A 13,596-nucleotide genomic window follows, 5' to 3' on the forward strand; every position below is an offset into this window, starting at 1 on the left:
TGACGTGGCTGCTTTAATAACATTAAAACACTGATATTTTAGGGAGCTGGTAATAGTCATAACTTTGTAGTTTTTCTAGAGGAGGAGGAGTTATGGTAGAGGCCGCAGCACTTATACTCTAGCATCTGAATAAGTAGTAAGGATTATAATGAAAAATATGAAAGGGGAGATGCTGTAGTCACTGCCCAAAAGGAGTCAAGGTGGAAGGGCGTGTCTGATAGGTGAAAGGCTGAAAATGTGAGTTAAAATGTAAAATATAAAAAGAGCTTAAGTGTCTAAAATGTCAGCAGAACAAAAAGTATACTGAGATTTAAGTGTGACAGAAAAAAAAGTGTTGAAATGAAAGAACTGAAGTGAAGTCACGCTGGCAACATAAGCATTTTTTTTTTACTTTTATTTAATAAGGAAAATATGAATATGTAAATATGAGTAAAGTACAAAAAAATATATACACATGACAGAGTAAGTCAATTTCTGTGGGTTAAAAAAAAGGAGCAGTAATGTTCAGGGTAACATTTTCAGCCTGAAGTTACTTAAAGTCACTTAAACTGACCTTAAATGGATTCAGCAACTCCAAAAGATGGTTTGGAGCTGATTCCAGGCTGACAGGGAAGTTTTTGGGTTTTTTTTAACCCAAATTCATCACCAGTTTCAGAGGTGGATGGATGGAAGACTGAAGACTATAACTTTCCCCACCTTTTCAGCGAGGTAGCAAGTAAGGCATCTGCCCTATAATTAAGAATAATTCCGTGGCTGAGTCAAGGACAAAGGAGGCCATCAAACCCTTGTGGAGCAGTAAAGGTCACAGTACTGACAGTTCAAGTGCAGATAGAAATATAAGGTTTTCCATCATTAGTTTTAATGTGGTTATATTTCTAGCAGAGAAAGAAGAGTACAGTTGGTGTGTAAATATCAGCTCATGCATTAGTAGTATTTCAGCAAGTGAAGACACAGGCTGCAGTGGAACACAGAGCACTGGCAGGAGCAGAGTGAGTGCTGCTGCTGTAAAGTGAGGACAGAAGATTTCTGATGATGTTTTATCCGTGTAGGAGGCAGTTTATGGGCTATTTGACGGTTTCTTCCTCTCCCTGCATGCATGGACATTAGCATTGGCAAAGAGCCCGGGGGCCTTTCTAAATATGAGGGGCTATAATTGATCGATAACTTATTAACAGCTCAGTCTCACCTCGGAGTGTATGCAGAGGGAGGGAGAGAGGTGTGGTGCGGTCGATTTTCTTTTATTGACTGCGATATTTAGCGTATGGATTTTTCTATTTAAAAAAATCTATGTTGGCAATAATCTTGAGTGTAAATGCGCAGCGCAGATTGGGGCAGTGAGTCTTGACAGCCGGCTGCTGCAGACTGAAGAGAGAGGTGATGGCCGGGAGGCACCTTTCTTCGGACACACACACTCACACACACTCAGGAAAGCTGCAACTATAAAACATTTCTGGCCAACCCTTAATAGGAAAAACATGCAATTTAGATTCAACTCAACTGACATTTTACGCATACACGCACGCAGCCTTTGCGAGCCCCAAATAATTACTAATTTAAGACCCGTGGTTGTGCAGGCTTTGATTATCCACCTCTAGAAAAAAAAGCATTAGTTGAGTAGTGCGAGTGACCTTGCGTAGGCCAGAGCCGCTTAAATCTATATAAGCGAGAGGGAGAGAGATCCACCTGCTGAAATATACATCAAAGCTTCCCCCTTTGATTTCATGTCCGCACATTGTGAAGAGGCGATCGATTTCCCGGAGGCCGGCGATGATGTGATTATTGGCTTCATTATAATGAAGTAATCAGAAGATCAATTGGCCGATCAGCGCTCGCCTTGTACGAGATTACGTGCTAAAAGAAAAGCGTCGCGTTCGTGGAGGAAGGCTTTAAAGTAGTAAAGCAGGGCTCTTATGAGAAGCTGTTTTTTACATAAACCTTGTAAACATCTTCCAGACAGCCACGCGTATTTGTAGTATTTGTAATATTCATCACCATCGAGTTACTTTGTAGATCACATACAAGTGCCAATAAATCTGCAAGTGTGCGCTGAAAAGAAATGTTTGCCTCCAAGGGGCAGAGGCGGGACTGTGTGTTTCTCTTTGTGTATATGTATATGTATGTGTGTGTGTATATTTGTGCTGTGTGTGTCGGGATAAAGGGGGTCGCGGTAGAGAGGGGAGGGAAGAGGGGTAAAAAAAAAAACACAGATGAAGGGGGGCTGGATATCTCAGTCTCCCGGGCAGAGCGCTTCGCCGTGCCAGAGTGCGTTCAGGCTGCGCGGTGTCGGACCGAAACCACCGGGGTTCCCAAAATAAACTGAGGGGACGCTGATACGCGCGCACACACACGGAGGATACACACAACGGAAGACTGAGAAGGAGGGAGAGAGATACACACCGGCGGATGGCGGAGCAGAGCCAAAGAATAGACAGTGCACCGTAAAAGGAAAGGGGCAACGCTTTCTCCTCGTCTTTTTCTCGCTTTCGCTTGCGCATCAGTTGAGGAAGCCGGAGGACTGAGTTATTTATTAATATGGATTCATTCATTTATTTATCTATCGATTTTGCTTTAATTAGTGACCCCCGGTAGAGAAAGAGGAGAGAGAGAAACAGCGAGGGGAGGAGAGGGAGGAGCGAAAGTCAGACGGGGGTGCCTGCGTAGCCTTACTTTATTATTTCATTAATTCTCTCTTTTACCAAATAACGGTTTTTATAGTGTCGCTTTGCGTGCGTGTTTTCTTCAGCAGATCAGCCAGCTATTAACCAAATCTTTAGGAGAACCAAAAAGCAGCAACTCCACTCTTACACGGACAGTTGCTTTCTGCCTTTTCCTTACCGAGGATTCGCCGGTGGACTGCGTTTGTTTAGGACTTTTAATGAGAGCGCAGGAGGGAAAATCCATCTTTCCCCAACCCAAACCAAAGCAAACCCGGCCGAGGGGTGAAGACTGGGTCCGAGAACCACTGAGAGTCTAATTGTGCCTGTGTTGCATCCTGTAGAGAGTATCTGAGTGACGAGCACCGACTGCACCGGATTCACATGGGTGCAATGATAGCAGATATCACCAAATGGCCAGTCACCCTCAGCTTGTATTAGCCTGTATGGATAACCACTGGTAGCTTTATTTGTTCTCCCAAAGCCAAACAGTCTTTGCTGCGCGCCCAGCACATCGCTGCGTGTTCGTGTGTGTGCCGGACTAGATCAGTTCAAGAAGACTCAAGTCAGAGGAACAGAGTATCCATCTGGTTACCACAGCTGTACAAAATCCAGAAGTAGAGAAATGTGAATCCAGAGAGACACAGAATCGATTCACAGAAGAAGAAAAAAGCCAAATCCTTAATCTCCTTTTTTCAAGCCGTCCCAGCATCCTTACAAACGGCTGTCCACAAACCTGGAGATCATACGAAGAAAAGCCAAAGAACGACGACAGGACCACGAATAGGAGAAGAAAAAAAAAGTGAGACTAAAATAAAAACAACGACCCCCAGGTCGACAGAGGACCATGTTTGTCCCCCTGCCGGTCCCCTTCGTCTTTCAGAGAACAGCGTCCGACTTCAGCGCCTGGAGACTCAAGTCCTCGCTGGCTCCGCGGTCCAGTCCCGGTAAGACACCTCTCCCCGGTCCCATTCCCACTACTGTGTACCTATACGCAAAGAATCACAGTTGTTCATAGTTTATATAATATTTTTTTTTATTTTTAACCTGCTAAATCTAGATTTTTAAAAAGTCTTTACGCATCATTTTATGTTTCCAGTTTCACCTCAGGTTTCTCAAACACCCAAAATAAACTTAAATAAAATACACGCGTGTAAACCGATGATGCAACATACAACCCACAAACTTCATTTTCCATATGTGAAAGATGCAAAATGCACTCCATAACCACTGTAGACGCAAAATGAAATTCTTTAAGAAACAAAAATATCATTTATTTATTTAAAAGTAGAAAAAGCAGATCAGACTCTCAGTATTAAATATTTCAAGACATTTGGGATTTCTTTGAAATTACACAAGCAAGTGATTTTTGTCAAGGAATATTTGAGGACTAAATATCATAAAAATGTGTATTTTTATTATTTGTCATTATATCCTCACGAAAAGAGGGAAAACGACCAGTTTAACTCGCAATACTTACTTGCATGTAAATCCAAAAATGTAAAAACACACCCCAAATTGGATGCATGAATATAGGGGCCATTAGCATCCATCACAGTCTCTCTGAGGCGCCACACTCTCTCCTTATCTTTTCCTCTTTCATCCATGGCAATCCATCCATCTCAGCCTCCATCCCATCTGTCTCCTCTCTGCTCCTCTCCTTCGGTCTAACTTGGCTAGGTTTGTGGGGAATATTCATGGTCATCTATCGATCAGATTGTATTGATCCCTGACAGGAGGCCACATTGGGAAAACAGGAGTACAGTTAAGTTGGCTGAGGGAGAAACTTTGCCAACACAGGTGATGATGTGAGAGGGGAAATGGTGGCGTTTTCAAGAGACTGAAATTGAAATCCATATATTAAAAAATCAGAATAATTTAATTAAGGACTGATTTTCTTTTAATATTCTTTTAATCTTCGGGATTAATCGGTGGGATTGTCAGTCAATACTTGGTTTTTATGATGACCTTGTGATGCTTTAATGCTCTGCTTTAATAAATCATGATCACTATAATATTGCAGTGTGATCAATATTGACAATGCACTTTTCTGGATTAGCTTTCTTTGTTTGAATATAAAAATCTGTGATGTGCTGTGCTTTATAAATCTAAATGTAAAATTACAGTGTTAACAAATCAGCTGAATGTCTTAATTTTGTCGTTACATTTGGTTTTTAGATAGGTTGTTCAAAGTTCTCCCTTTCCTGCCACCTCCTGGGTAAAACTTTGTGACGTGTTGGTCACAGAAACACGAGTGTGTGCACTGAGGTGTGTGTTTGAGCAGGATTCCTGGAGGGTGACAGTGCCAGTGGCTCCTCTGTCCCACCTCCCATCCATCCAGCCGGAAATTTAAAAAGACAGATGGGGTTAGGTGTGTATGCTGAGCCGTGCCGAGCCGTGCAGGGATAATTCAGGCTATCACCTTAAGTAGGTGTCAGGAGGAGAAAAACGGTTGTGGTTTTTAATGAAACCTCAACTGCTTCTGGCGGCTTTGACAGGCGACATATAACCACCGAGCTTCTGTTTCGGGGGAGGGGTCTTTTTTTTTTCCTTTTTTTTTAAGTTGATCCTTTAAGAAATTAAAGTAAAAGACCTGATGGGGGAATAGGGAGGAGAAGTGCACACTGGGAGCGAGGGGCCAAATGAATGATTGAATGAATAACAGAATGAGTGGGTGCATAAATGAATAATAAATAGATGCGAGGGTTAAAGTATCAGTGAATTAACAGGTGAAAGAGTCATTGAATTGAATGAATAAAAGCAATAAAAGAATGAATTAGTGAGAGTGGGAAAAGGAGTTTAATGCTTTGGAGAGAAATAAGCCAGAATGGAAGATTCTGTGTTAGCAACGACACTGTGGTGTCAAAGGGATAATTAAATGGCCGTGACTGAATGTGGATTATTAAATGAGGAAGTAAATTAGGAGTGAATAGGTGAAAAACAGAATAACGAGGGTAGGAGTGAGGCAGCAGTTCCTCAGCAGCTCAGTCTGCATGGTGTATTTTCCACATGGGAGAAAATGAAAGGGTCAGAGTTCTTGTACTGGCTGCTTTTTTTTATTTAAACATGTTGGTGCGATAAGCAGCCGATACACACGAGGGAAGTAAAGTAGGTAGGAGAGCAAAGGGCAGCACTCATCCCTCCTTTCCCCTGTTATTTCTCCGCTTTTCTCCATCTTTCATCTTTAATCTCTGGAGAGAAAGAAACTCTGAATCCTCTGTTCCTCATTGTCTTTCTCATTTCTGTGAAGTGTTGACTTGACACAAAAGCCTTTTCTGTAAAATGCAAACTCTCCCGTCTTCCTCTCGCTCCCTTTTTCCCCTCTCCCCGTCTATCCCTCTCTTCCTGTGTCTTGTTCCCTATGGACGGGGGGGAGTTGTTGAATTGGATTTGCCCAGTGTGGTTTGCCTGGGCCCCATAAGCCACTTTAGCTAAGTCTGTTACCCACAGTTCTCTGCCTTTCTCTCGCTCTCCCCTTCTTTCTGTGATCTGACCAAGGCGTGCATCTGTACCACTCCGTGCACCTGTAAATGTGTGAGCACGCACACACCTGTGTGTGTTTGCGTTAGTGGGAGCAAAGACGGGAGTGTCAAAAGTCTAAGACGAGGTGAGTGAGGTTCAGTGGAGAAGGAGCGAGAGAGTGGTCCTAAACAGCAGACGCTTGCAGACAGTGGCTCTACAGTGGATCTAAACCAAGGGCTTATGGGTTTTTTGTCAGCTCGACTCTTAAACGCTACAGTGTTGAGACCGCTGGCCTCAGCTGAGCGGGGCCACAGACACATCACTGCAGTCGCACACCTTTAAATTGGTCACTGGATTAAATTTGTCATCTGAGCTTGATAATGTTTTCTTTATATTTGTAATGTTGTACTTTATTAAATACATTTTTAAGTGCAGTAAATGGTTCCAGCCTTGGAGAAACCGATGGGTTGGGCTACTTTCATGATTGCTATCTATTAAAGAAATCTGGCTTGAGTTTTAGTGCCTTTAAGTCCCTGGAATCTCCCGCTATCAATTCAGATATTGTTTGGAAATGCATCACTCTGAAATCTGACTCTATCCCAGCCTATTCACACTGCGGCTGTATGAATGCAAACATTATTACAGTGAGTGGATCCTATAACTCGTGAAGTATACAGAAAACCGCTGGCTTTACAGCTCGTGTGCTTTTAGTAATGAAACCCTTTTATTACATTAAGCCTTTTCTGCCTTTTAGAAACTCCTATCATATTGTTGACCCGTAGAATTACTTCGCATTCACAGAGTTATTTCGCCAGGAATGCTGTGTTGTGTATTTTCATTCTTCCTGAGTTGTTTTCAGGATCCAGTGTTGTGAATTAATTAAAAATAGATAACATAGTATAGATGTGAGCTCTGAATGCGATTGTTGTAGTAGCTCAGATTTCTCGCTGCTTGTGTTAGTTTGGGGAACTTGTGCATGGGGCAGTAATGAGGATGAACTCTGACATCTCATCAGTGTGGTCATAAACCACATCACATCTTTGAGTTCTTTACTTTCCAGCCATTAATACACCCAGAGAAGCATTCAGATCATCCACAGTTGAAGAGTGGAGACTAGTGTTTCTTGGCTCTTTTTCAGCTTCACATCTTTGCCGCAAAGACTTAAAACCTTCTTTTTTGTGCAGCCCGGTCTCTGCAGCGGTGTGTGTGTGTGTGTGTTTTCAGAGGGCAGTGAGGGCGGAAAGGGACCTGTAGCTGCCTCTGCTCTGTCCCTCCTCTGCACCACAACAAAGGAAATCTAAATGCTCTTTTATTTTATGTACACTGCTGTAAAATCCTCCAGGGCCACTGTGGCCCATATAAAACTGAGAGCTGTCAAATTCACAGAGAGGAGGCACATGTCTGGATTGAGAGGGATGGTTTATTTATGTTGGCTACTGTGAGAGGCCTCTTATTCCAGGTGTAGTTATTCAGCACAGTGTTCTTTTTAGTCTCTAGTTCAGCGTGTTCAGACGCGCTTTTCTATTTAGATTACCCCGCAACACATACGTAAAGGGGTAGGAGGGGGTTGTGAAGTCTGGGCCACATCAAATTGAGGCCCCTGTGTTCAGATTAATTGGCTTTCTGTGTTTGTGGAGCACACGTTTGTGCGATTATGGATAACAAAGCTTGTGTGTTTGTGGGAGGAAGATGTGATTTTTGCTCAGGTAGATGCAACGTTCAGACGTGTGTTTTTTTTTTAATTTGTGAATGAACTCTAAGTGAAGCTGGTTACAACGTATATCTGTATATATTTGAGTTTATTCAATGAGGAGGAAATGCATGCCAGCTGGAATTTATATAATTTGAACACGTGGGTGGGTGTGTGTGTGTGTGTGTGTGTGTGCATAAAGCTACCAGATCTGTGTGTGAGCAGGCAGACAGGTAGACGATTCAATAATTGCACGTTGAGGTCAGTTATGGATCTTTCCGGCATGTCTGGTTTATCTGAAAACCACAAGAAGCTCATAGCTGCCCATTGTGTGAGTGGTTTTAACCTTCCACCGCTATTGATTAGCCAGCATTGACTGCTCTCTCGCCACCCCATTTGTCAGTGGAGACTGTTGATGTGTGTGCATGAGAATTTGTGGTTGCGGGTGGATCTGTGTGTATTGACACGAACAGCTGCCACAGATGTGTGGGAATGCGAGGAAGCGGCGTCTGCATGTGTGTGTCCGCGTGCGTATGGATCAGATTTTAAAAGGGGCAGCGTTGTTGGCGAGTCCCGGTGCTAACGTGATTGCGAATGACAAAGCGTCCAGGCGGGTTTGTTAGCTCCATAATGGGGAATCAATAGACACAACACAGATGTCAATACAACATGCTTTATTGCGTTAAGCTGCCTCACCCCCACACTGAGCTCTGTACGTACACACACACACACACACACACACACAAACTGCATGTGACGATGTATCCGCTTCATTCAAATGCATCCAAATATTAAAGTAAGTACGTGACATGCATATCAAAGAGGTTGTCAGTGACACATATTTTTTGTTTGGCTGTTTATGAGTCGTTTTATTTGCACCACTGCTCAAAAGCCTGAGGTCGTTTCAAAATGTTTGAGCTATAAAAAAAAAACCCACATTGGTTGTTGAAAGTATAGCATTAAATTAATAATTCATTAATGTCTGGTTAGACGCAGAGACGCCCAATTTCAGAAATCATCATCCCTGTTTAAATTTTACATTTACATCAGGTTAGCGGTCTTAAATGCCTTCTGCAAAGTGAAGATGTCATACAACAGTTTGTGTTACTCCCTTCACAGAACAGTTCATACTGGCTCCAGCCAGAGAGAAAAGAAGTAGGAGGACCCAGTGTAAGTGGACACCAAGAAAAGACATCAGAGTCTGGAGTTTGAGAAACAGACACCTCACTTGTCCTAAACAGGCAGCTTCATTAAAGGGTATCTGCAGCAGGTAGACTAATCCTGTCAGTGAATACAGTTTTTATTTTAATATATAATAATAATAATAATAATAATAATAATAATGGATTGGATTTATATAGCGCTTTTCAAGGCACCCAAATTTGGGGCGACCGTGGCTCAGGGGGTTGGGAAGCGTATCTGTAACCGGAAGGTCGCCGGTTCGATCCCCGGGCTCTCTGTCCTGGTCGTTGTGTCCTTGGGCAAGACACTTTACCCTACCGCCTACTGGTGTTGGCCAGAGGGGCCGATGGCACGATATGGCAGCCTCACTTCTGTCAGTCTGCCCCAGGGCAGCTGTGGCTACAACCGTAGCTGCCTCCACCAGTGTGTGAATGTGAGAGTGAATGAATAGTAGCATTGTAAAGCGCTTTGGGTGCCTTGAAAAGCGCTATATAAATCCAATCCATTATTATTATATATTAAAATAAATCCATCATAGATTATCAGTTCAGTTTCAGTTGATTTTTTTTGTATAAAAAAAATTACAATTAAAAATTTGAGGGGAATTTTTGGACTACAACTGGACCCGTGGAAGCAATCAGCTAGTCAAATATGTTGATTCTTTAATGAGTATAGCATTTAATTCCTTTCTTTTACAAACAACAACATTTATGACCACATAGTCTTTCATTAACATAGGGCCGTGTTATATATCAATTAGCACATTTTGTCAGGTTAATTGCTTTACTTGAACCGCCTGCACACTGTGACACTGTTGTTGTTTCTCAGTGTTTGTTCCACAGACAGACGTTTTCATACATACTTGAAACTCTTAAAGTGTAAGCCCAGCCTGTTTAGTGTTCTCTTTGCATTTTCACTGATGTTAAAAAATCAAAAATTAACAAATTAACATACCTTAATTTTTACATGTCAGCCAAGCAACAAACAACCATGGACCTACCAAAACTGCAGTCTCTCTAATGGCCGCTGGAGGCTGGATCCAAAAAGGAGTCCAGTTTAAAATGCCAAAACTTTAAAGCAGAAATAAGAATGTTTACAGCTTGCTTAATGATACGATTTTGGTTTTATATCAGATGTGACATTAAATCAGCTAATTTGTGTCTTTTTGGATGCAATTACCTGGTAAAAACTGTGTTTAACCATTTGCCTGGCCCATGTTTGTTTAGTGAAATTCGAGCATTTTCTTTTTAGCATTAGCTCAAAACACCACGCTCATTCCTTTTGCAACAACGGTCACTTCTTGCACCAGAAAACAAAACAGTGATGACCATAAAGTCAGAGTATCAGAGCTGGGCTTACTCAATCGGTGACATCACAGTGGCTACATCTGTCTTTTACATACAAGTACTGGTGCCAGCGCGCGTTTCCTATCACACGCCTCATCGTTAAAAATAAATGTAAATTTACCAGAAACATAAAACATTGTCATCTATAGCAGATGTAATAAATGTCCTGTGCATTACCTTCACACATGCACAAACCTTTGCATGCAGCATTGAACACACAGACACCTATACAGAGACCTTTTGTCTTATAGATGAAAAAAGCCATTTCATACCATGGACACTTCCTGCTGTGCAGATATGAAATAAAAACGTTGCCACAACAAAATATGGGCGCCTGAACTCTGCTTCCCCTCTGCTGCCGTCTGTATGTCAGTCCATCCAACCAGCTAAAAACTCTTATAGTTACCGTGGAAACATTCATAGGCCATTAGACACACATATAGGAGGAGAAGAATCTAGGTAAACACTGTCCTCCTCCACACATAAACACACGTGCATCCTGCATTGGACAGTCATCTTAGTCTTGCGCTCTTGATGGCTGCCCTTAATGGCCCAAAGACCATTAAGGGCTAAATTGGCTGTACTCAGGCTATATTTGACTGCCCTCTGTGCCCCGCTCTCTTTGGGTATGTAATCGGCAATCATATGTAAGTGTGTGTTGGTTTGTGTTTGCAACCATGTCTGTCCACGAAAGCACGAGTACCCTGTGTACTTCTTGAGTACTTGTGTCTGTAAAATTGGTGTTTCCCTGATGGCTTGTTGCAGAGTACGTGCGTGTGTGTTTATTTCGGCCAGTGTCCATTTTACACCCCCGTCTAAATAATGAATCGTGGGCGCAGCAGGGGACCTTTTTTGGTTTAACACCAATGCCCACCCTTAATCGAATGCACTCAGCGTGTGCTGCCCCTTTGTCCGACAAGGTGTCTGTCGATAGGCTTTCTCCTCAGTGCACATAAATGCCATAAAGAACCCCGTGCCTATTCATTCATCTCATAGCTCACATTCCATCTCTCCACACTCCTCTCCACCTCTCCCTTCACTCCCTCCATCACTCTAATTCCCTGCCCTTGCCCAGCGTGCAACCTGGTCTGTTTGGTCAGAAGAAGGAAAGGCAGGAAGAAAAGGGAACACGAGGGCAGGAGTCAGAAATAAAGGCATGAATGCTGTTCAAGGTACTGAGAGGCTGGTTTCAGGTCAGGACTGCTGCTTGCCTTCTAATTAAGCAGAATAATGAGGTTTTACGCTGTACACCAATTAGGGGTCTGTGTGTGCATGTGGCAGTGTTAAGTGATACATGAAGGTTTCTCTTTGGGATTCTTGGTTCATTTTAGCACCTCTTGCTGTTTGAAAGCACTCCTTTTCTGTAAACTCGACGTGTGCAGTGAATGGCTGATTTATCATTTACCTGGTCAACTACTTGCATCCATGGAGGCAAGAGGATCTGTCAAAGCTGTGAAACCAAGTATAAGAATGGAGAAGAAAGCTAACCTAAGGTCCTCTGAACGGTGCATGAAAATGATATGAAGCAGAGAGAGTTATAACTTTTGCTAAATTTCAACCCTTGTCTCTAAACAGGCTTTTACATGAATACATACACAGTTAGAAGTGGCAGGCTCCATTTTTCCTAAACCACAATATGCTGAAAAATACAAAACTTCAACAAAAACACATGTGAGGCAAACAGAGACGAAATGCACATAACAAAACGGGTTTATTAGCTTGAGATTCATGCACAATTATCTTTCTAGTTGTCACGCATTTCATTGGTCCATTAAACAAAAATTGTCCAAATATTTTCTGGATTGAAATGTTTTGTTGATGAATGAGGTCAGAGTACAATGGAGCTCACATAAAACAGTAATTGCAAAACTCCAAACACGAAACAAAAAGGGGTGTCGCACTGATAACCTTGATGTTTTGTTATTCATTGTTAATGTATTTCTAACGGTGCTTATATGTTATTGTAAATAATTGAATGTTTTGTGCCTGTTTTATAGTTTATAATTCGTTTCTCATCACCTCTGAGCACCTCTATTTTAAGTTTGTGGAAAATTACAGTTTTTGGCTGATAGGATTAATATTAATTCAAATTATAAGTGATTATATCGTTATCATGAAAGTCTGAAATCTTGACAGTTGAAAAAAACATGAAAGCAGGTAGTTCACAGTAGAAGAGGACCATGCTAAGTGCTGCTCCTGTTGGCTAAGAACATAGAGCTGATGTTCCAAAACGGTGAAAAACTAGAACTTTGATTTCTGCTGTGACATTGAGATTGTGGTGTCACATTTTGGCATATAAGTAAGGATCCGTGCAGCAGGTGGTGTACAGGTGTAAGGGCATAGTCTTGGAGCTCCTTAATTCCAATGGAGCATCATTTAAATGCTGCAGATTGTATCATTGTCAAAAGCTTATATCATCTCAGACTGGATCCATGACCATGAGTACTCGAATGGCCTCCAGATTCACCAAGTCAGTCCAACAGTGCACGTTTAAAATGTGGTCCAAAGAAGAAGTGCATGGTGAAGACGCTGCCTACAATTCTGCAGCAACATGATGCAATTATGGCAGAATGAGCCAAAGTAACGAGGAATGTTTTCCAGAACCTTGTTGAATCGATTCCACGAAAATTCAAGCCTGTTTTAAATGCAAAAGTCGGTCCAAACAGTACAAGCAATCTCAGACTACTCGACTTTTAACCTGCTTCAAAAAGTTCAAAGTCATGTGTACGTTTAATAAAACCAAAGGATGAGTCTAGACATCGCCACTTAAAGCAGGTACATTTGTTCAGGACACCACAGTATGTAATCTGTATGTAATCTGTGTCCAAAGGTTTGTGTCTTCTGGCTTCCATTAAATAAATCTGATGGTCAGTAATTTCAGCTCCCAGGAAGCAACCTAACTCGTAAATGACATAAATTATTTTTGAGGCAGACAGCCGTAATCTGACAATTCAATTGCTAAATTCAGGACTTAACCAGCAGTCATTTACCATTAGTCAAAAAGTTTCATGCACTGCAATTATGTGTTTTTTAAGTTTTTTAGATGGTGTGTGTGTGTGTGTGTGTGTGTGTGTGTGTGTGTGTGTGTGTGTGTGTGTGTGTGTGTGTGTGTGTGTGTGTGCGCGCGCGCGCATTAGTGGGTATGTAGAAGGTCTACTGTAGTTTGGTGCATGTCTGTGATCGCCAGCAGGTGTGTGTGTGTGTGTGTGTGTGTATTCTAGCTAATGTCCATCACTGCCTGCTGCCGATGTGTGTAATACAG

General features: G+C 42.1%; 1 protein-coding gene across 1 annotated transcript in view; it reads left to right on the top strand.

Annotated features, from left to right (window-relative positions):
- The first annotated feature begins 2,250 nt into the window (after positions 1-2,250).
- The window catches only part of pou2f2a (POU class 2 homeobox 2a), a 67,259-nt gene continuing 55,913 nt past the window's right edge, over positions 2,251-13,596 (top strand). Inside the window, exon 1 of the mRNA XM_085396529.1 lies at positions 2,251-3,601. Within this exon, the coding sequence (XP_085252655.1) occupies positions 3,502-3,601 (100 nt within the window). The 5' untranslated portion in view covers positions 2,251-3,501. The remainder of the gene's footprint in view (positions 3,602-13,596) is intronic.

This window comes from Rhamphochromis longiceps, linkage group LG22 (genome assembly GCF_057381845.1).
Source record: "Rhamphochromis longiceps isolate RC_006_pf linkage group LG22, R_longiceps_female_GT1.1, whole genome shotgun sequence".
In the NCBI taxonomy this organism is placed as follows: Eukaryota; Metazoa; Chordata; class Actinopteri; order Cichliformes; family Cichlidae; genus Rhamphochromis; species Rhamphochromis longiceps.